General features: G+C 38.3%; 1 protein-coding gene across 7 annotated transcripts in view; it reads left to right on the top strand.

Moving 5' to 3' along the window:
- The window catches only part of APP (amyloid beta precursor protein), a 275,159-nt gene that overhangs the window by 199,557 nt on the left and 50,854 nt on the right, over nucleotides 1–24,748 (top strand). For all 7 annotated transcript variants that reach the window (XM_024732020.1, XM_024732018.1, XM_024732017.1 and 4 more), the window contains 2 exons: nucleotides 6,852–6,980; nucleotides 7,850–7,949. In XM_024732020.1, coding sequence (XP_024587788.1) covers nucleotides 6,852–6,980; nucleotides 7,850–7,949 — 229 coding nt within the window. The remainder of the gene's footprint in view (nucleotides 1–6,851; nucleotides 6,981–7,849; nucleotides 7,950–24,748) is intronic.

Genomic DNA, 24,748 nt, shown 5'->3' with positions numbered 1-24,748 from the left:
TTTTTTTTTTTTTTTTTTTTTTTTTTTCTGGTACGCGGGCCTCTCACTGTTGTGGTTTCTCCCATTGCGGAGCACAGGCTCCAGACGTGCAGGCTCAGCGGCCATGGCTCACGGGCCCAGCCACTCGGTGGCATGTGGGATCTTCCCGGACCGGGGCACGAACCCGTGTCCCCTGCATCGGCAGGCAGACTCTCAACCACTGCGCCACCAGGGGAGCCCAAAACATGTATTTCTTATGTCACGGTAACCAAAATAAATTATTGCTGAGAACTAGCAAAATATCCCAGAAACAAACTAAAACCTACCAGATTTGACAAACTGTCCAGAGGTCCCTAATTTGTGAGCGACAGGATTAAAACCACCCTTATTTTCCATATTTTATAGTACAGTATAAACACCTATTTTTAATTACCAAGTTTGCCATCTTATAACTTGGAACAAGTGACTTAATTAGAAGGATTCTTTCTCCTGTATTTGCAAATTGGGGTTAACCATTCTACTTTTTTGTAATTAGCATTGTCTAGCTTTTTGTTAGCCATAATTAGAAAAACAAAAGGATTAATCGAAGGTTGAGATGAGACTGTGAAGTAGAAAGATATCTTCCTCCCTGAGAAGAGAACGATTGTTAGGACAAACTATAGAGGCTTTGGTGCCTTGTCCCTATTAGGAAGTCATCTGCCTCCTTGTGGAGGAGGGATGGGATGGGAGATGGCTTTGCCTGTGTACTGCTGTGCTGTGTTACAGAGCCAAATAGTAATCTGGATATGCTGGGAAGGGATATATCTAATGCCTCCATATTACCAAAGCTGGAGGAACACTGAATGGAGCCGGGCATGAGAATCTACTCCCATTTCCTCTGTTGCTTCTTCAACACTTCTATGTTCAACCTGACATAGAATTGTCATTTGCCTTCTTACAGTCATGTTAAACTATTACAAAAATCACTTATGTGCTCTTCTGAAGAAAGGAATATGCAGTGGACTTTAGCTCAACTCCTAGCTTTAAACCTTTGTGATCAAAGGTTCCCGTGGAAGCTTCCCCAAATGGGTTTTTTTTTTTCAGATTTTTCTTGCAACCGTGAGAGTGCATGTGAAATGCCGAGGAAGGTCTACCGTGGCAAAATAAACTCATCCAAGAGACCATCTCAAGCGGAAAGAGGTTAAACTCTCTTAAGGGAGTTTTTTAAACCTGCACACAGAGATTTTGTACATTGTACATCTATGTGCTCAAGATATCTCAAAATCCAAGATGTAGAACTGTGAAAATAATGGCCCTGAACCTACTTATGAAAACAGGAGAGAATTGCATTTTCTTGGTAGGTGATTAACTTCCCCAGTCACAGGGTTGGAAACCACTAGGGTTCGATTTAATGCTTTAGGAGAGGGTTTTCTGAATACGTCCCTTGTGAACTAGAAAGGTTAGGGTGCTTCCCCATAAAGTGACTCATTTACTTCCTTCTTGACAAGATTATGCTTAGGGCTTTTAAAGGCTCTTGACAGATCATTCCCTCCCATCAGGAGATGGTTTCAGGCACAAGTGTCTGTTATGATAAGATGCCAGATTTCTACATCAAGCATAACGCTGCAGAGAGGCAGAGTGGAGCTGAACAATTGTGTCTTAATGTACCACAGTTCCAAGTGAACTGTGGAATAGAAAGCTACCCACTCAGACGTGATTGGCATTGAGTCAGTCAAATGTGTCTGATTGATCCAAAGTCCATGGACACCAAGTTTATGAAATTGCATAAAAGAACCAAGTGAAAAAGGCAATACATCTGAGAAGTGGGAACATTAATTTCTTAAAGTTACCTTTTAGAGGGAAAGGCTGTGAAATTTCTTTCAAAATTCCGTGCATCAGCCTGACATCAAAACCCAAGCCACAAGAAGACAAACTATAACATCTTTTGAAATTAAGGATATGAATCTTGTGGACACTGGGGTTTGAACATTCTGTAGAGCCTATGAAATATTTTCTGGGAAGAGTTCCCCATTAAAACAGCTCCCTAAAGTACCCCAACAGACTGGGTGGATAGATCAGTATGTATCAAAAAATTGGGAATGCATCTCTTCTTGGTTGAGAGATGGTTATTTTCAACTCAGATGCCGTGAAGGATGTATTTTGCCCCTGGAACTACTTGTGTAAGTTATATTTAGCTCTAGGTTATTCATTAATTTAATTAACATTTTTTTGACAACCAAATTATGCCAGGAACTGAGCCAGGAGCTAGCGATATGTTACACTCTTGTTCCAAGAGAGGGAAATGGTTAATGTTCCAAAATGTAAATCTTCTATTTTCAGGTTCAGTATAATCCATTTTAGTAGGGCCTACTCTTAATCCTTTACGAAATTTCTTTTTGAAATGATTTTTTTTAATGCAGTGTGATTGTGAAGTGAATTTAATGTGTACTGAAAAGTGCTACATCTGATGCAAATAGATACTTTGTAATTATGGGCTAAACACTAGGAAACAATAATGATAATAAAAAAAAAGATTGGATATAATTAGTCCCCCTGGGGCAGATCTTTTCCTTTTATTATCTCTGTTCTTTGCTATAATTTTTAATAATATGATTAGCCATTCAATGGCAATATAACTAGATTTCAGTATTAGTGCATAGAATATTGTGAAATGAGGGGAATTTGGCAGAAAAAAATGTTATTACTAGTTACAGAAGATGTTAAAGACTTGAGAAAGGTTGAAATTATATGCATAGAGGTTAAAATGTTTCCTAATCTCTGCTTACTGCCAGTATCCTTACAACGAGCCACTGAATTCTTAAGCTTGTTTTTCTAATCGCCTGAATAATCCTGTCTTAAATGTAAGGATCATGACAATAGAATAGCAGTTACTTTAAGAGAATATATTTCTATAGAGATACCAGGTATTTTTTCCTATCATTTCTAGATGAATGTTCTGAGTTTTTAATTACAATTTTAAGAAATTCATCTTTGTCCTAACATAATGAAATAAAATTCCCGAAACAATGGAGGTTCCCTGTTATTCTGTGATATGTGAAATAGCTCTAGAAATAGTTTTAAGCCTTGGAAATTCTGCGTTCTGGCTAAAAATTGTAAAGGCAGTTATTTCTGTATTTGAATGAAACACGCATGAATCACATACCAAAGGCAGAACTCTTTTTTTTTGTTTAACTAAAGCAAATGAATATACAGAAGTACAAAGGAATGTTATCTATTTTTCTTTCTTAACTAAAATAGCATTTGTTTATGAGGTATCATCTGCCATTTCCTTTGACATGATTTGTCTGTCTACTCCAACATAAAAACTAATCTGATTTCTTTTATTTTTCATTTCTAAGCATGATCGTTAGAAATATGTTTACGTGAATAAGTCAACCAAACAGAACCTTGTAATTCATTTAATGAGGGACGTCAGAGTGTCTTTCTGAGTGTCTTCCTGAATTCTGGTGTCCTGAGGTGTAGGCAGTGGGAAGAAAAGGCTGGTGTTTTTATAGATGCACATGCAGTGTGTATCTGAGCTCACATAAACAGTGATGAGGTCATGGCTTACGCTGGGCTCTGAGGGCTTATTATCCTCACAGGAGCTTTGTTCCCCAGCAGAGAGAGGCCTGGGCCATCACGAGAGCCCGGTGTGCTACTGTTTCATTGTCAAGCTCTAGAGATTTGGGGGGGAAAGTTAGGAATATATTTCTGAATATACTTCTGAAACATATAAAGAAATGTTGGTATTAAAGGAGATAAGCTATTTTCAGCATTCGAACACATTCACCATTTAATTATCCATCTTAGTAGAAGATAAGGATGGATTTAGAACTAGAATCCATGAATGTCACAAAAGCCTAACTTTTTATTAATACCTATAATCTTTTTCCAGTAATCCTAAACAGATTGAAAGAGGACCTTCCTATCTTGCTATTTCTCCTCCCTACATCCGAGGCATTAGCTAAAGCACAGCGGAATGCCAAAAACCAAGGACAGTATTTCCAAGATTGAACAAATCTGGATGATTTTCAGCACAATTAAAAGAGCGGATATTAGCGTGTCCCAAAATAATATTATCTGAGCTTATGAAAGCTAGAAATCCAGGCAAGGACTCCTAGAACAGGCTCTCATTTCTAACTATTCAGCGATTTCTTTCAGTTTCCAGTTCTATAGGTTACTTTGTGGAACATGTCTTTGGTGTGGTCCGTTTTAGAGTTTCCTTGAAAGGCAGGATCACATAGTGATCAGGAGAACGGGCTGCGGAGCCAATGTTGGGCTACCTGTTCTTGCTGTACCCCTGACTAGCTCTGTAACTAAATGGAACCAGCTTCGTAGTCCTAAACCTCCTTTGTGCCTTGTTTGCTTCAATCAATGTAGTGGGGCAAGCAGCTGCACCTCTGTCACAGGGTTGATAGGAAGATTTAATGAGTTACTATGAATAAAGCACTTGAAACGCAATCTTATTCATATAAGCAGTGAATAAGTGCTGAACTGTTATTGCTTAGAAGAAAGGGAAAGGGGGAGGGGATGGAGGTAGGGACTGAGTAGAAGAAATCAGCATGTACTGAGTAGCAGCTGTGGATGCAGCAGTTGTGTGAGTAACTAACAACATTTTTAATTCCCACATACACCGTATGAAAGATCGTTATCTGAATGGTACAGATGAGGAAGATGAGGCTTAGATATTTTGTGACTCGTGTTTATTTTTAAATTAATGTTAACATTAATAATAGCAAGTGGGAATCGATACTGTTTGTGATGATAGTGGAAAAAAACAGTGGGGGGAGACCCAAGCGTCAGTTGGCAGAATTCAGCTTAGAGCAGCAATGCCAAGACCAGTTTGGAGCAGTTATATCCTAGTGCCCATGCTTGGAGGTGACAGTCCTCTGAGGACAACATGCCTTGTAGAAACATTTATAGGTGACTGACTACAAAAAAAAAAAAAAAAAAAAAAAAAAAAAAAAAAAAAAAAAGAAAAAGAAGAAGAAAAGAAAGTTATGATGAAAAACAATCTTTATGTTCAATTGAAGTATTTTTTTTTCTTATTTGAGCTCTTAAAGAAAAAAAATTCCATTTTCTTTAAAACAACAAAGCCTTTTCAAGAGGAAAGGAATGAAATAGAGCACCTGAGAAAGCACATTCAGCCAGTCGGCTGGGATACCTTTGATGAATGCAATTAGTTGCAGTCTCCAATTCTGGAAGCATAATTGCAGTAGAACTAGAGGGACTTCTTTAGGACTTGGTGTTGAATAAGGAACAAGCATGTATGTAATATCCTGATTGCACAGTCCTGCATATAAAATATCCATTGCATTCAACAATACTCGGCCTTTGATTTCTGACCCCAAAATCACCTTTTTAAAATATATATATTTAAAACCTATTGTCTTTTAAATATGTATATTATCGAAGAAGTTCGTCGGTTTTTATCTCTTTTACTACCTTTCTCCTTTTCAGATTTAAAAGGCCATTCCCTGATTTGTAGGGTCAACCAGATTTCAGAGTACCAGTGAAAATTGTAATGATGTGCTGCCCAAAACTGTTTCAAGCTGTGATATCTGCCTTTTTTGGAGATTATGGAGAAGCACATTAGGATAAAAGGATAAAAGAAATAAATAAGGCAGATGAACTCAGGTTTACTTTCTTTTCATTGTAGTTCTTTGTTTGTTTTTCTTAAGTATAGGAATGTGGCCTATGGAAGGTATAGTACAGAGCACCCTCTCTGAGTCAGGCACTGTATATTTTGTGATTCCTGATAAAGACAGACAAAATCTAGCCCTTAAGAATCTCACAGTTGAAGAGAGCAGTCAGAAATGCAATAATGAGGGTTTGCATAGCATTTCATGGGAGCACAGAGAAAGGGTACCACCTCCACCTGTCATGTCAGGGAGGTGGCCCTAAGCTAAGCAACAGGAGAAGGGGAGGGACAGTCCATAAGGTATTGGAAAACACATACACCATCTCTGTGAATAAATTTTGTACCTTCCAACTGGTTTTCAAGGTGCCCATGACTCACAGGTTAATAATAACTAGATAGACCCAAATGGCCAAAATTCTATTTCTGATATGAACTTGCATAGGTAATTTTTCTTTGTTTGTTTTAATGAAGAAGAAACATGTGTCTTTGGAAATCATTTTTTAAAATCACATAGTAGAATGCATGTAGCAAGAGAATTGTTAAAGATAGAGAAAGCAGACCTTGTCCCTTTTTTTTATGAGGATGAATGCTTTCAAGTAAGACTGGAATAAAAATGAAATGGAATCAATTAGAAAAAAAATAGAAGCACTTAAGAAGCAACTTAATTGTTGCTGAAAGAATTAGAATCTGATGGCGTGGAAAGGATTTAATTAAACTCCAAAGTAAAATAATACATTGGCCTTTCTCCCAGAAAAATATGATGTCTCTTAGAGCTTATCAGCTATTTCTGCAAGTTAGTAATGGTTATCTATTATTTTTCTCATTTTGATTATTACATACTACTGATGGTGGGATTATTTGTGCAACAGTTACTGCTGAGACAACCATTAAGACTGTGCAGATAGAATTGTAGTCTCATATGCCCCTGTATATTTGGGTGGGAAAATGGAAAGTACCTAACTTAAATCTGACAGATCCAAAATTAACTGTCCTTCAGTAGCAGAAGACACTATTTTAAAAGAAAATGTTAACAAGGATAGCCATCATGATATGTGTCGAATGCTAAATGCTGTTACAGAAATGAAAAGTGACCAATCAAATAAGAATTACCTAGTAAGAAGGGAATGGAGAAATGCAAAAATGTGACTCACAGTGCTTTCACATCATGGAATGAATTAGCGGGACCTCTGACCCAAAGCCATTGGAAGAAGCAATATTTTGGACAAACCTGAACTTTTTTTTCCCCCTACAGCCTCGTCATGTGTTCAACATGCTAAAGAAGTATGTCCGTGCCGAACAGAAAGATAGACAGCATACCTTAAAGCATTTTGAACATGTTCGCATGGTGGATCCAAAGAAAGCTGCTCAGATCCGGTCCCAGGTAAGCACAGAATGTGGTAATCATGCAACTTGGACAATTCAGTGTTCTTGCCCTTTGAGTTGGATCTTTAGGTATTCCCAGAATAGCCATGGGTGTTGGACCTCTATAGCAAGAGTTCTTTAATACCTGGTAAATTCTAAAGGCTTGTCCTAGGGCAACATGTGGTTTGGCACTTTCTGAGTTATGAAAATAACAAAGAATATAAAAATCTTGAGTGTCTACTGCTACTGATTCTTAAGGAACCATCAAACTCTGATGACTAAAATGAAAACAAAATTGTATAAACCAAAACCGCTAAAATTTGGTTCAACTAAATTATAGAAGACAATCATAAACTCCATTTCTACTGTAGTGCTTGGAGATAATGTGAGACTAAATGAAGCTTGGTAGTGATAAGTTTTATACTCTGCCATTTTCAAAACTTGACAACTGGGATCTACCTCTGGAAATCTGAAATTTTACATTTCCTTAAACAGAAGAATTTTTTGAAATATCTATGTTTCATGTTAAATATCCATATGATCCCATCTATTGGAAACTTTGCAAAGATGTATATATATGGAGCATCAGAGCTTATTTAGGAATCTCAATATTAGGAATCAGAATTGGGCAGAAATGGTCTTTTCAATTGGCTTTATATCTTATGGTTACAAGCATATAATATAATGGAAAGTTTAAAGCAGCTCCAAGTTAGAGAACAAAAAATGAGGGAATAAGAAAAATAAAGATGCCCTTTCATGTTCAAAGTTCCAGCAGCATTTTGTCAGTTTTATTTGGGAAGTTTGTATCTGTCTGCAGTGCTTGGTAAGGAAAATAACTCTTCCTTACTCCAGAGATGGTTTACCTGGAGCTATCATCCTTTGCTGCAGGTTATGACACACCTCCGCGTGATTTACGAACGCATGAACCAGTCTCTCTCTCTGCTCTACAATGTTCCTGCTGTGGCCGAGGAAATTCAGGATGAAGTTGGTGAGTGAGCTGTTTTTTTTGGTTCTGTGCATATAAACATATTTTCCTCCTGTAGGAGAAAATCAGGGAACTGAGTTCATCTGCATCAGGAATCATCAGTGTTTTAATATGTGGAAGGAAAAAGAGCAGATTCCCTTCTACAGTGAAACTCTTGGGGAGTGGAAGTTGCTCTCCTCTTAGCAATTGCATCAGGTCTTAACTGCATACTGACAAAAGCCGAGGGGGATGTAATTTGACTTTGGTCTATTTGTGTGATAATGAGCCACTTGTTGTTGGATTATACTTGTCAACAGTTTTCTAATTTAGTCAATCTTATAAATATCACCTTATGTTGCTTTGGTACTTTACAGTTTAATAGAAACAACCCTTCATCTCTTAATTCTTTATTATCATAATCTTATGAGTGCCATGATATCCTCATTTTTCAGATGAAGGAGCCCAAACTTACAATTTAAGAAACTTGCCTATGTCACGCATATCTCAAGGGGCACAGCCAAACCACAAAACTCTGACTTTTGACTTTGAGGTTATTGTTATATTCAGTAGTGCATCTTTCTTTGATGCACACCCCACACCCTGCATAGCCATGAGTGTTCTCTGGACCACGTTGTTGTTTAAACTTAATTAACTATATGCCCACTACCTTTCATTAAACTTTTAAAATAATCATACACTCATAAGAAGTTGGAAAAATAATACAGAGTAGTCCAAGGTAGACATCACCCACCTTCCTCAGTAGTAACATCTTACGTAACATCATGCATTATCAAAACCAGGAAACCGACCTTGTGTGCCCACTGTCTCCTATGGCCCTAGTTTTCCTAATGACATCTTTAATATTTCGTATGAGTAAGTTCTCCCTTTTCTGTTTTTCTTGGAAAGGGAGTAAAGTATCGCATAACATAATTCTCCACAAACCCCCGAAATGCCCATATTTGTTTAACTTTGCTTCACAGAAGTACTTAGATGCAATTACCCTAGTGCATCTTTCAACATAAAGCAGATGTATGAATCCGGGCGATATGGTGCATAAACCATCTGTAAATAAGCAATATGTGTGTGGTGGATCCCTCTCCATAATGAGTCCTGTTCTTTCTTAATTGGGTTGGAAATAGATGCTTAATTTGGTTTAAAACAGATGCAGGTTATCTGAAAACAGAATACCCAGGATGTTGTAGATGGTGTACCGGTTGCAGGAATTCCTGCTTTGAAGTGCCCAAAACACGGCTTGGCTCGATTTTTACATTTCATAACAGTGCTGTTCTACTCTTCTTTTTTCTAACTTAGTAATACCTTGCAAGTATTGTTTGTATTACTTCCAAGTATTTGACACTTATCAGGTAATAATGGTCTGTTCAGTGTTGTGTATTAACACACAGGATCCTTTGTTTAAGAAACGAATATTCTTGTTATATATTAGTATAGACATGTGTAAGGAACCTTTAAAATACTGTGTATTAAATAAGTATAAGAAAGGCCTCCAATAAGTTGTAGAAGGGACAAAATCAAAGAAAAATCACGTTCTTAATGAACTGAATCTCAAATCTTCTAGATGAATGTATTTTGGCCTTATAGCCATCTTATCAAGCTTATTTTCATAAGGAACTTCAACTGAGGTGTTGCCAGTAATACCAAACTATAGAGGAACAAGCCATTGCAAAGGACTAGAATATTTCACTCTCAGCCAGTAATTATGGTTGACTCTTTCTAATTAAATTACCAGCTGTTTTCATTCAGCAAAATGCTACTGAAAGCAGTGACCACTAATAAGTAGCAGTTCCACAGAACAGATGGTGATTCAGCTGTCTTGAGTGTTGCAAAATGCCCCAAGAGTAGAACCACACACTAAACTTCAAATCTCAGTGGCAGGGAGAATATTCCCATAACTAAAATCATAGAATTTTTTTCTTTAAAAAAAAACTGTTAAGTAAGCTTAAGAGCATGTCATTTTTAAAAATAGTTTTGTCATTCTGAGTATATCGAACACCGAATCCTGAAAGATAATCATTTAAAAAATCTTTCTTGCCTCCATTTTTATTTATTTTTTATTATTTTTATTTATTTATTTATTTATTTATTTATTTTTGCGGTACGCGGGCCTCTTACTGCTGTGGCCTCTCCCATGGAGCACAGGCTCCGAACGCGCAGGCTCAGCGGCCACGGCTCATGGGCCCAGCCACTCCGCAGCATGTGGGATCTTCCCGGGCCAGGGCACGAACCCGTGTCCCCTGCACCGGCAGGCAGACTGTCAACCACTGTGCCACCAGGGAAGCCCCAAAATAACTTGCTTTTAAAGTAGGACCATGGATGAAACAAGATGGGCTGTGAGTGCCAATTGTTTAAGCTGAGTGCTGTTTAAGCTGAGCGGGAGTTCTTTGTAGTATTCTCTTTACTTTTATATGCGCTTGAAATTTTCCATAATAGAAGTTGGTTTTTAGCTTACTTTCCAAATAGAATCTGCACAGATTTCTTCCAGTGTATGTCCTGTACATTTAATTTCTAATTAAATGCTTTGTCATTAGTCTGATTTGCATGCATCTGCCTTTTCTGTGTGTAATCAGATTTTAGATTTGGAGTCAGTTCAGTGTAAGTAAGAAGCATACTAAAATTCAGAGCTGCTGGGAAAAGGAGAAGATCCAAAAGAACCTACAAATGCATGTTGTTTATATAAAAGTTTGTGTTTATAAATGCAGGCAGTTAGAATATGTTTAATACAGTAAACCATCTGGAGAGAAATACAATAGTTTTGTTAAATAAGGGTAATAGTTGCTCTGGAGATGAAGGGTTTTCACCAGTCCTGAGGAACTGCTAGTATCTTTCGTGACATAGGTTTATCTGCTTCAGGTAGTTTATGCTCCCACGGGGGTAGAATTCTCTATTATGGGTGAAACTGAGGAAGAAGCTAGTCACACCAGAAAGAAAAGGGCAAAAGTGGGAACTGGCATCAAATTTGTGAGAACAGTAAAGTGTGACTGACTAAAGCCTAGAATTCGTCAGGGCCATGAGTTCCAGCCCTGACCGTTTTCACCCACTGTGCTTTCCTGAGAAAGCCATCTGTTTATGCTGCTCTACTGTTAACTCCAGTAAATCCCATATCCATAACAACAACCTGTCTGCTGAGTCCCAGTGACATATTCCAGACTCAGAACACAGGCATACCTCGTTTTATTGCACTTTGCAGATACTGCATTTTTCACAGATGGAAGGTTTGTGGCAACCCTGTGTCGAGTGAGTCTGTCAGCACCATTTTCCAACAGCATTTTCTCACTTCAGTCTCATTTTGGTAATTATTGTGATATTTCAACCTATTTCATTATTATTACGTTTGTGATGGTGGTCTGTGATGAGTGATCTTTGATGTTACTATTGCAAAAAGATAATGACTCGCTGAAGGCTCAGATGATGGTTAGCATTTTTTAGCAATAAAATATTTTTTAATGAAGGTATGTTCATCGTCTTTTTAGACGTAATGCTATTGCACAGTTAATAGACTACAGTATAGGGTAAACATAACTTTTATATGCACTGGGAAACCAGAAAATTCATGTGACTTGCTTTGTTGAGATATAAAGTTGAGATACTTTATCGCAGTGGTCTGGAACCAAGCCTGCAGTGTCTCCGAGGTATGCCTATATTTCACCGGTTTCTCAAACTCCAAACTATGTGTGTAAGGAAGAAATCATTGTGTCCCTCTTGAAATTGACCCATTTTACAATCTCAATTATGGGTTATCCCAGTTGTCCTATACATATCCATGATGCCTTCCTCTCCTCCACCCATGATTGCTTATCAATCTGAAATCCTATATATTCTACCTCCTATATTCATGTGGAATCCCTGCTCTGTAAATCCACATTGTTAGCTCAGATCCTTATCCTCTCACATGAGTTTCACTGGACTCTCAACTAGTCATCCTGCCTCTTGGTCCCCTCCTACCCAAATTCTTCCTCTTCAGGGCTGAGTTCCCTGCTAAAATGAAAATACAACCTGCACATGGTTCTTCCTTGCTTGAAAAGCAGCATCCTTCAATACTCAACTGAAATGTCCACACTCCCATAAGCCCTTGACTAATTTGCGTAGGGAGCCAGAGGGAAGAGCTGGTGTTTGAGTGACAGTTATATAGCGAACTGATGAGACTCTCTGACTGATGATGTTGCTGGCCTGAGTTCTTTATGAAAGTTCACCCATGTTGAGGTTCAGGGCCACCACATATAGATGTGGCAGGTGGTTTAGGGAAAAAGCATAGACTGACATTCATTCCACATCCCACTGACGAAGCCAAGTCCTCTGGGATGGGGCCACATCCACGTGAAGTGGCGCTTTCTTATAATTCACACAAATGCAACATATGCGCTAGTGACAACACCGGTGAATTCAGTGACAGCACCTTCAACTAACTTGCCCTTAACAGATAGTAAAGTGATGAAAGTGGAATTGGAGCCAAGGTCTGCATGAGTCCGAAACTCATACTCTCTCTGCTACCCACTTTCCTACTCTCAATTCAGTAGAATTTTCTTCTACTAAACCTCAGTGTCTAAAGCACCATGTATCCACCTCTAATACCATACTCTACTTTGTATTTGTTTATTGACATGTCCACCAGCCCCCAATCCTGTGCGATCTTCCAAGACATGTCTTGGTCATGTCTGTATCCTTGGGATCCAGCAGAGGACCTGGTACTCTGTAGTATTAGTCATCATAGCCTAGGTTGAAGCAAATCCCTAGGCTGCAAAGTAGATGATCCTTAACTTAGGTGGCTCAGGTGATCTCCTCCATAACCCTAAAGACCCACCCTGAGCTCCTTCCTTAGCACCTAGCATAGCTAGTGCTACACAAAACAAATCTCTTTCCTCGGCCGCAGCATTCTCTAATGCTATGATTTATCAAGCCAACAAAATGGGTGCGTTGGCAAAGGTATCAAAATAAAGAATAAAGCAGAGTTCTCAGGACTGTAACTAATAACATTTTACAATATTGTACTATATCTTATCCATGACCCTCTGCTATTTGGCTTTCTGCCCAATTTATATACTTTGACACTTGATTTATTAAATATGTTATCTGGTTTGACTCTTCCATCAACCAGAGTCTGAGGCTATTTATTTGCTTTGCTCCACCAATAAGTATGAATTATCAAAACTACTCTATTAGTTTTATAAAAGCTTGCTGTTTATTCTTTTATAATAATTTTTCAGTTTACTTTGAATTACTATTATGTGCAAGTTCCCAGGCACATCATTTATTACTTAATGTTTTCCTTTTTTAAAAAAATGTATTTGCATACAAATTAGGAAGCTTTCTGTAAAGAAAGACGTAAGGTGTTTGTAGAGGGGGAAAGAATCCCTTCCTCATTTAAAACAGCTGTTTAGGACATTTTTTTTTTTTATTCAGCAAATGATATAATCATTAATTTAAGGAAAATATGCCTCTTTTCAATGTCCATATTCTATCTTAATCATCTTTTAACCCTTCAAAAAAGCAGAATTCCTTCATCTCTACTATTGTTCATCTCGGCTTTGCTTTGTCAATTTGCTGTTTCAAAATGAGTGGATTTTTTTATCCTTTGTAATCCTTAAATCTGTGCTAAAAGGATTCTATTCTATCAGCACTCACCAGAGTACTTCATTTTACAGCTTCCTCAAGGCTAAAAACACTGCAGCTCTCAACTCAGGGCTGGCTGTTTCACAGAACGCTGTAATGATCAATTTATGAGAAAGATAGGAGGAAGGAAAGGGGGAAGGAAGGCCTAATTGTTTCATACCCTGGGTTGTTTTTTTTTTTTCTTTTAGCCTTCAAAATTAGTAAAAACATGAATTATTGTAAACCAGATGTTGGAAGGATCTCTGGCGGAACAAATCCATAGTGAATGGGGTGGGATTGAAATATGTGGCAGGAGATCAAGAAACTCAAGTTAATGAAAGAAGGCTTATAATTTTTTATTACAATTTGACTGTGGCCTCCTGATAAACTTTTCTGCTCTTTGGGGAAAATACAGCATGTTTATTTCAAGGACAGTGTTTCCATTCTCTGTTCCTAGTAAACCTATTGATTTTTGGATTTAATGAATCCAAAGTAGTCTAGACTTAAAATAGAATATCTATGGCACTTCCAGACAAACAAAATGGAACATTCATTACTAATGAGAATTTTAAGTATCCTTGTGTATAATTGTTAGTCAGGGGAGGGCATCAGGAAGAAAAAAAAATCATATAAGTAAATAAAGTGAGAGAACTATTAACTTACTCCACTCTTATTTTCCATAGGAAATGGCTTTTAAGTATAAGTAGATTTTACATTTTAGAACTGATTTAAGTATTTGGCAACAAGAACATTTATTTGTATCATAAATTGCCAAAGACATGTTCTTCCTTCAGTTTTACAGTAGTCTCAGAGCTCCTTATTAGTATTTTTTCCAGTATTATTACCTGAATTACAGGTTTGACCAATGTTTATTTGCCTACCCTCTAAATGTATATCTTTGTCTCCCTCTTAAGCAAGACATTTACTCTTCCAAAATAGTACAACTTATTTTATAAATGAGAAAATGAAACTGCATTGTCAAGTGACCTACATGTAAGCATATTAATCTTCAAAACAGAAAAGTATACTATGACAATAGCAACCCAGTTTTCTGATGCTTTGCCTGCCATGTTGAAATGTCTCTAAACAGCAAAACATAGATGTGTCAATGCCAATGAGTTCATACCTCAAACCCAACTGGTCTGTAAATAGTCTTAGGAGGTTACAGCCCTTAAGCATTTAACTCACCCATAGTGTCTAGTTTAGTGCTTTGCAGACATTTAGTTCTTTATACCTTTTGTGGATATGATATATAAGCTGTCCTTTTCTTAGGAGTTTAATGAATCTATAAATATAGTGTATGTCATTCAGATGATCTGTGGAAGTCAGTGATAGGGTCCTTTTGATGTATGTAGGGACTTCCCTGGTGGCCCAGTGGCTAAGACTCCATGCTCCCAATGCAGGGGGCCTTGGGTCAATCCCTGGTCAGGGAACTAGATCCCACATGCTGCAGTGGGAAGATTCCTGCATGCCGCAAATAAAGATCCTCATGTGCCACTACGAACATCCCACACGCGGCAACGAAGATCTCACGTGCCACAACTAAGACCCAATGCAGACAAATAAATTAATTAATTAATTTTTAAAAATATTTTTAAATGCTGACTAATATTTTTTAAAAAGTTGATGTATATAACTTGACATATGTAAATTATTGACATGGAAATTATTCAGGGAAACAACATCAGTTTCCCTGGGTAATTTTTATAATATTCCCTTCTGGCAAACAGATGTGTTTTTTTCTGTATTTTCTAATCCATAATTTTAAAGGAAAAGTCAATCGTTTAGCATTATTAAAAAAGTATACACTTTCTAGGAAGAATGAATGTCAAAAAGTTTAATTTAAAACAAATAAGCATAATCTCTGCCATTCTGGCAGATAGATTATAGACATTAATATATATATAATTCAGAGTGGTATATTGATCTTATTTCTTGCGATCCCAGTGTACCCTGGCAGTCATTAGATGACTTACATATAAACCACATTGTTTATTTCATACCATTGCAGTGGCTCTCTGGATTATGTTTTCAGTCTTAATAAGTAGGCGGTATCTATTAAAATCTTTTGCATATATTTTAATAGGGCTCTGCGTTTTTATTATTGAGTTGTAAAAGGTCTTTATGTATTCTGGATACTAAACTCCCATTAAATATATGATTTGAAAATATTTTCTCCCTTTTTGTAGGTTTTCTTTTCACTTTCTTGACATCCTTTGAACACACAAAATTGTAAAATGTTGATGAAGTCCAGTTTATCAATTTGTTTTCGCTGTTGCTTATGCTTTAGTATTATATCTAAGAACAATTGCTCAATCCAAGGTCAAATATACTTATACCTGTGTTTCTTTCCAAGAGTCTTATAGTTTAGCTCTTATAGTTAAATCTTTGATTCATTTTGAGTTAATTTTTATATGTAATGTGAGATAAGGATCCCCCTTCATTCTTTTTTTTTTTTTGGTACACGGGCCTCTCACTGCTGTGGCCTCTCCCGTTGCGGAGCACAGGCTCCGGACACACAGGCTCAGTGGCCATGGCTCACGGGCCCAGCCGCTCCGCAGCATGTGGGATCTTCCCGGACTGGGGCACGAACCCGTGTGCCCTGCGTCGGCAGGCGGACTCAACCACTGTGCCACCAGGGAAGCCCCCTTCATTCTTTTACATGTGGATATCCAGTGTCCCATCACCATTTGTTGAAAAAAACTATTCTTTCTGCTTTAAATGGTCTCGGAACCCTTGTCAAAAATCAGTTGCCCAGGGATATATGGGTTTATTTCTTGACTCTGAATTCTATTCCTTCTATATATACATTCTTATTACAATACCACACTATTTTGATTATTGTAGCTCTGTAGTAAGTTTTGAAATCAGGCAATGTGAGTCTTCCTCCTTTGTTCTTTTTCAAGATTGTTTTGACTATTTGGGGTCCCTTGCTTTTCCATATGAATTTTAAAGTCTTTTTTTCCTCATCTCTGCTAAAAACATAGTCAGAATTTTAATAGGGATTACCTTGAATCTGTAGATCAATTCAGGGAGTATTTCTATTGTAATTTTTTTTAATGAACTTTGAAAACACTATCACTACTTGAAGAGATATCCACTATGAGATGATTCTGCTTTGACCCCATTCAGGAGGGTAAATGTTTAGAAGTCGCAGGAAAATTGTCTTAGCACGCTGTCACCCTTTACTCAAAATTTTGGTGAGATTCAAGGAAATTTCTTTGTGAACTCTTCCTTAAATCATGACAGCTGTGACACATTGGTGGGTTTTGTCTGTTTTCATGCCATTCTCTGATATGTTTGTGTGCATGTGTGTGTGTGTGTGTGTGTGTGTGCACCTTGACCAAATGGGTGAAGGCTGAGGCAGTGCCTCTCACACTGAGCTCTGCTGGTGCCTGTGATGATCAAGTGCAGTTCCAGAGTTTTTCCTTAACTCAACAGCTCTTGCACATGGCCCTGTAATTTGAATCAAAATCCAAAAACAAATCCTAACTAAAATGATTGGGGGGTGAAGTCAGACCACAGTGGGAACTCCTAGACTACTTCTGGCAGGGAACCCTGCCACAGATGTATCCTGAATTTTTTTTTGGTAGATCCTGGGGAGCAACCAGTGATTTTACGCTGGGGAACAAGGGCTGGTTGTTTTGGTTTTCACAACCAGCTGCCTTCAAGGTTCATATTTTTAAAGAGAAGAAAAAAATTGTAGTGATATTTGCCACCCTGAAAATAGAGATGCGTTCAAATTGAGATTAATTTTGAAATCTGTTTCTACAAAGTCTAACTGGGAGAGAGATGAATGTATTTGCATGTGAGAAAGACTTTGGAAGGAATGTTAATTTGCCTCTTGCTCTTCAACTCAGAAACAAATTTTGCAATGTACTCCCTGAGTAAGCTCTGTTACTCTTTGTTAACTATTCTCCTACCTTCTATACCATGGCCTGCTTTAGAAAATCAGTCATAGACACTGGGGTATAATGTCTCATCAAAAACAGGAGATCAATATATTAACCCATTCCAGATTATGAGGCATGTGTCCAAAGGAGTGTTTACATCATATGAATCAAAACACTATTCAGAAACAATCTTTTGGACTTGGAGTGAAAAACAGGTGGTCAAAAGGCCAAAGTTAGGGTGTTACTTAATTTCAACTACTGTTGTTAGATCCATTGACCTGAGACAGTGAATTTAAAATAGCCTATTTAATGTGTTTAATTTTTTACAAATATATTTATTTACATATGCTCATAAAAGCATGAGTTAAATCTTATTATTTCTGTGGAACAGGAAATGGTGACTACTTGTATTGTCTTATGCATGTCTCAGTATCTTTGCTTTTGGTCTGGGTGGTAGTTAGAAAAGTCTGCCCATCCCATGAGAGCAGATAGAGGAACTGTGTGTTCAGCTTCCTTTTTAACATTAAACTTGATAAAGCTTCTCCTAAGGCCAGTAGAGACCAGAGGCATTGTCATCTGAGAGCAGGAGGAAGGGCCAGCTGCAAGTTTCATGCCTCTCAGAAGCAAGAGCCTGAGCCAGCCTGGTCTTGGCAAATGATACATTTCTTCTCTTTCAGAGGCTAGCATAGTGAAGGGAAGTTCTGGGGCTGTAGTGAGTTGCTTCTGAAGCTTTGCCAAGTTATGAAGGAACTTCCTGGGACCTGAACAGTGGAGAGCTGGGAATGCAAAAGGGAACATATCATATTAATATGATTATACTTATTAACGTCTTATACTGTTTTTATTTAGGTAACTCTAGAAACAAAGCAAATTTCACATTCTAGGTTTTGGGCAGAGGACAGGACAGGTGGAGAGAGAAATTGGTGTTTGAAATTCTAAATTAGTGACTCTTTTGCAAAAACCTGCCTTCGTTTTGTTGATGATTACTGAGGCTTGAAATAATTAAAATGAGTTTACTCTCAAATGATAGTCAACATATTTGATAGAAAGGAAAGTTGCCAAAATGTCCTTTTTGATGTGGCATACACAATAAGGAGAGTATCATGTGTGGAGCTGGACTTGAAAGCATAATCATTCATAATGTAACCTTCCTCTATTACACTAAAACTTTTTCTTCAGTCATGACTGTGACCAGATAACATAAGCTTCTTGCTGTTTATAAGTTTTCCATGATACCAAAAAGCAGTTTTCTAAACTTTTTGTGTATGAAACGTTGTTAATAGTTATAGTTTTCTACTCAAACAGCTTTAGTCAATTAAAAAAAAATTAACTTTATCATTGCCACTGATATATCACTAGGTAAGTGCCTTAATTCTCAGTCACCACTCTAATAATATCAAGGGAATATTACAGGGTTTCAAAAGTATATATGTAGGGCTTCCCTGATGGCACGGTGGTTAAGATTCCACTAGCACGATAGCTAGTGCTTACCACTAGCTATCTATTTTACATTTGGTAGTGTGTATATATCCATGCTACTCTCTCACTTCATCACAGCTTGCCCTTCCCCCTTCCTGTGTCACCAAGTCCATTCTCTATTTCTGTGTCTTTATTCCTGTCCTGCCCCTACATTCAAAAATATCATTTTTTTTTAATTTTTAGATTCCATATATATGTGTTAGCATACGGTATTTGTTTTTCTCTTTCTCACTTACTTCACTCTGTATGACAGACTCTAGGTCCATCCAACTCACTACAAATAACTCAATTTTGCTTCTGTTTATGGCTGAGTAATGTTCCTTTGTATATATGCACCACATCTTCTTTATCCATTCATCTGTCAGTGGACACGTCGGTTGCTTCCATGTCCTGGCTATTGTAAATAGTGATGCAATGAACATTGTGGTACATGACTCTTTTTGAATTATGGTTTTCTCAGGGTATATGCCCAGTGTTGGGATTGCTGGGTCATATGGTAGTTCTATTTTTACATTTTTAAGGAACCTTTAAATGCCATTGGTAGTTTGATAAGGATTGCGTTGAATCTGTAGATTGCTTTGGGTAGTAGAGTCATTTTCGCATTGTTGATTTTTCTAATCCAAGAACATGGTATATCTCTCCATCTGTTTGTATCATCTTTAATTTCTTTCATCAGTGTCTTGTAGTTTTCTGCATACAAGTCTTTTATCTTCTTAGATAGGTTTATTCCTAGGTATTTTATTCCTTTTGTTGCAGTGGTAAATGGGAGTATTTCCTTAATTTCTCTTTCAGATTTTTCATAGGGTATAGGAATGCAAGAGATTTCTGTGCCTTACTTGTGCATCCTGCTACTCTACCAAATTCATTGATTAGCTCTAGTAGTTTTCTGGTAGCATCTTTAGGATTCTCTATGTATAGTATCATGTCATCTGCAAATAGTGACAGTTTTACTTTTTCTTTTTTGATTTCGATTCCTTTTTTTTTTTTTTTTTCCTTTGGTGGTACACGGGCCTCTCACTGCCGTGGCCTCTCCCATTGCAGAGCACAGGCTCCGGACACGCAGGATCAGTGGCCATGGCTCACAGGCCTAGCCACTCCACAGCATGTGGAATCTTCCCGGACCAGGGCACAAACCCATGTCCCCTGCATCGGCAGGCAGACTCTCAACCACTGCGTCACTAGGGAAGCCCCTGGATTCCTTTCATTTCTTTTTCTTTTCTGATTGCTATGGCTAAAACTTCCAAAACTATGTTGAATAATAGTGCTGAGAGTGGGCAACCTTGTCTTGTTCCTGATCTTAGTGGAAATGGTTTCAGTTTTTCACCATTGAGAATGATGTTGGCTGTGGCTTTGTCATATATAGCCTTTATTATGCTGAGAAAAGTTCCCTCTATGCCTACTTTCTGGAGGGTTTTTATCATAAATGTGTGTTGAATTTTGTCAAAAGCTTTTTCTGCATCTGTTGAGACGGTCGTATGGTTTTTATTCTTCCATTTGGTAATATGGTGTATCTTATTGATTGATTTGCATATATTGAAGAATCCTTGCATTCCTGGGATAAACCCCACTTGATCATGGTGTATGATCGTTTTAATGTGCTGTTAGATTCTGTTTGCTAGTATTTTGTTGAGGATTTTTGCATCTATGTTTATCAGTGATATTGGCCTGTAGTTTTCTTTCTTTGTGACATCTTTGTCTGGTTTTGGTATCAGGTGATAGTGGCCTTCTAGAATGAGTTTGGGAGTGTTCCTCCCTCTGCTATATTCTGGAAGAGTTTGAGAAGGATGTGTGTTAGCTCTTCTCTAAATGTTTGATAGAATTCGCCTGTGAAGCCATCTGGTTCTGGGCTTTTGTTTGTTGGAAGATTTTTAATCACAGTTTCAATTTCAGTGCTTGTGATTGGTCTGTTCATATTTTCTATTTCTTCCTGGATCAGTCTCAGAAGGTTGTGCTTTTCTAAGAATTTGTCCATTTCTTCCAGGTTGTCCATTTTATTGGCATATAGTTGCTTGTAATAATGTCTCATGATCCTTTGTATTTCTGCAGTGTCAGTTGTTGCTTCTCCTTCTTCATTTCTAATTCTGTTGAGTCTTCTTTTTTTTCTTGAAGAGGCTGGCTAATGGCTTATCAATCTTGTTTATCTTCTCAGAGAACCAGCTTTTAGTTTTATTCATCTTTGCTATTGTTTCCTTCATTTCTTCTTCATTTATTTCTGATCTAATCTTTATGATTTCTTTCCTTCTGCTAACTTTGGGGTTTTTTTGTTCTTCTTTATCTATTTGCTTTAGGTGTAAGGTTAGGTTGTTTATTTGAGATGTTTCTTGCAGTAGGATTGTATTGCTATAAACCTCCCTCTTAGAACTGCTTTTGCTGCAACCCATAGGTTTTGGGTTATCGTGTTTTCATTGTCATTTGTGTCTAGGTATTTTTTGATTTCCTCTTTGATTTCTTCAGTGATCTCTTGGTTGTTTAGTAGCATATTGTTTTTAACCTCCATGTGTTTGTATTTTTTACAGTTTTTTTTTTCTATAATTGATATCTATTCTCGTAGTGTTGTGGTCGGAAAAGATACTTGTTATGATTTCAATGTTCTTAAATTTACCAAGGCTTGATTTGTGACCCAAGATATGGTCTATCCTGTAGAATGTTCCATGAGCACTTGAGAAGAAAGTGTATTCTGTTATTTTTGGATGGAATGTCCTATAAATTGTTAGCATTTGCCTCATATATTGAGGTGCTCCTATGTTGGGTGCATAAATACTTACAATTGTTATATCTTCTTCTTGAATTGATCCTTTGATCATTATTTAGTGTACTTCTTTGTGTCTTGTAAAAGTCTTTATTTTAAAGTCTGTTTTGTCTGATATGAGAATTGCTACTCCAGCTTTCTTTTGATTTCCATTTGCATGGAATATCTTTTTTCCTTCCCTCACTTTCAGTCTGTATGTGTCCCTCGGTCTGAAGTGGGTCTCCTGTAGACAGCATATGTACGGGTCTTGTATTTGTGTCCATTCAGCCAGTCTGTGTCTTTTGGAGCATTTAATCCATTTTTATTTAAGGTAGTTATCGATATGTATGTTCCTGTTACCATTTTCTTAATTGTTTTGGGTTTGTTATTGTAGGTCTTTTCCTTCTCTTGTGTATCCTGCCTAGAGAAGTTCCTTTAGCATTTGTTGTAAAGCTGGTTTGGTGGTGCTGACTCCTCTTAACTTTTGCTTATCTGTAAAGGTCTCAATTTCTCCATCGAATCTGAATGAGTTCCTTGCTGGGTAGAGTAATCTTGGTTGTAGGTTTTTCCCTTTCATCACTTTAAATATGTCCTGTCACTCCCTTCTGGCTTGCAGAGTTTCTACTGAAAAATCAGCTGTTAACCTTTTGGGGATTCATTTGTCTGTTATTTTGTTGCTTTTCCCTTGCTGCTTTTAATATATTTTCTTTGTATTTAATTTTTGATAGTTTGATTAATATGTGTCTCGGAGTGTTTCTCTTTGGGTTTATCCTGTATGGTACTCTCTGTGCTTCCCGTACTTGATTGACTATTTCTTTTCCCATGTTATGGAAGTTTTCTAGTATAATCTCTTCAAATATTTTCTCAGACCCTTTCTTTTTCTCCTCTTCTTCTGGGACCCCTATAAGTCTAATGTTGGTGCATTAATGTTGTCCCAGAGGTCTCTGAGACTGTCCTCAATTCTTTTCATTGTTTTTTCTTTATTCTGCTCCCTGGCAGTTATTTCCACCATTTTATCTTCCATTCTTCTGCTTCAGTTATTCTGTTATTGATTCCTTCTAGAGTATTTTTAATTTCTGTAATTGTGTTGTTCATCACTGTTTGTTTGCTCTTTACTTCTTCTAGATCCTTGTAAAATGTTTCTTGTATTTTCTCTATTCTGTTTCTGAGATTTTGGATCATCTTTACTATCATTACTCTGAATTCTTTTTCAGGTAGCTTGCCTATTTCATCTTCATTTATTTGGTCTTATAGGTTTTTACCTTGCTCCTTCGTCTGTAACATGTTTTTCATTTCTTTTTTAATTTTCCGTTTCTTCTTTTTTTTTTTTTTTTTATGGGTGGTGCGTTATTCGTGCCAAACTGATTGTTTGGCCTGAGACGTCCAGCACTGGAGTTTGCAGGCAGTTATATAGAGCTGGGTCTTAGTACTGAGATGACGACGTCCAGAAGGCCTCACTCCGGTTGATATTCCCTGGGGTCTGAGTTTCTCTGTTAGTCCATTTCTTGTATTTTCTCCATTCTGTTTCTGAGATTTTGGATCATCTTTACTATCATCACTCTGAATTCTTTTTCAGGTAGGTTGCCTATTTCTTCTTCGTTTATTTGTTCTTGTAGGTTTTTACCTTGCTCCTTCGTCTGTAGCATATTTTTCTGTTGTTTTTTTGTTTTGTGTGTGTGATGGGTGGTGCTGTATTCCTGTCTTACCGGTTGTTTGGCCTGAGACGTCCAGCACTGGAGTTTGCAGGCAGTTATATAGAGCTGGGTCTTAGTACTGAGATGACGACGTCCAGAAGGCCTCACTCCGGTTGATATTCCCTGGGGTCTGAGTTTCTCTGTTAGTCCATTGGTTTGGACTCGGAGTTCCCATCACAGGAGCTCGGGCCCGACCTCTGGCTTGGGAACCAAGATCCCCCAAGCTTCAATGGCATAAATTAGAAAAATAAAAGATTTATTAGGAAAAATAAAAATATTAAAAAATCAACAACAATGAATCAACAAAGTAAAAGAGAAGCCCAATCTAAAAGAGGAAAAGAGAAAAAAAAAGAAAAGAAGAGCCTTGGCTATGGAGGCGGAGTTTAGGCAGGGGTGGAACTTAGGCAGAGGCAGGGTTTAGGGGGGGGGGGGACCTAGGTGGGGGGGGGGATGACATTTGAGCGTGGGGCTGGGCCTCTGCTTAGGACCTGCATAGAAAGGGAGGGGCAGCATGTCCAAAGGAGGGCCTCTGGAGTGTGGAGTTCTGGAGTTTGGAGGTAAGGCCCTGGGTAAGGGTGTGTGGGTGGGGTTTAGGCCCAATGCGGTTGGAGGGGGTCTCAGTGGGGGTCTCCGAGTGTAGAGGTGGGGCCCCGGGTTGGGGTGTAGGGGCAGGGCTTGGGCTCTGCACTGCGGGAGGGAGGGTCCAAGGGCAGAGGAGTAGGCCCGGGAGCCCAGCCGGGTCCCCGGTGCCCAAGTGGACAGGGAAAGCGCTGGCCCCGTTCCCTTCTGTTCCTCTGCGCCCCTCCCTCACCATCCCTGCTGGACCCCTAACCATGGGTTGGTCCCACTGGATGTAGGACATCCTCCCCTCCGCCAGCCACCCCTCAGGAGTGCTGGTCCCAGAGGTCCGGCCTTTACTTTTGCTCCCCCTTCACTCCCTCCCACTTCCTCAGGACCTGGACAGCTGGAGGGGGCCTCGGTGGGCAGAGGATCCAGCCCGGGATCTCAGCAGGTTCCCCAGGGCCCATGTGGGCAGGGGAAACGTGACCATGCTCCCTTTTGATCCTCTGCCCTCCCGATGGTCCCCCAATTTCCACCTCGGACGTGGGATCCCTCCCCCTCTCCCAGCCGCCCCTCAGGGACACCAGTCCCGTCCTGCCTCCACTTCTCCTCCCCCTTCACTCGCCCCACTTCCTACCCGGTCCCTAGGGGTTCCTCCTGTCCACTTAGGTGTCCATGGTACCGCATTGGTGCTTGGTAGGTGCTCTCTTTTCTTCTCTTTTTTGTTTAAGACTCATTTGATTCTCAAAATAACCCTGAACAGCAAAGCAAATAGTGGGAAAAGAATCTGAAAAAGAATATATGTATGTATGTGTGTATATATATATATATATATATATATATATATATATATCTGAATCACTG

The sequence above is a fragment of the Neophocaena asiaeorientalis genome, unplaced genomic scaffold (assembly GCF_003031525.2).
Source record: "Neophocaena asiaeorientalis asiaeorientalis breed wild unplaced genomic scaffold, Neophocaena_asiaeorientalis_V1.1 scaffold55, whole genome shotgun sequence".
NCBI classification, from domain to species: Eukaryota; Metazoa; Chordata; class Mammalia; order Artiodactyla; family Phocoenidae; genus Neophocaena; species Neophocaena asiaeorientalis.
Note: the sequence above shows the minus strand (reverse complement) of the source record. Positions and strands in the feature narration are given on the sequence as shown.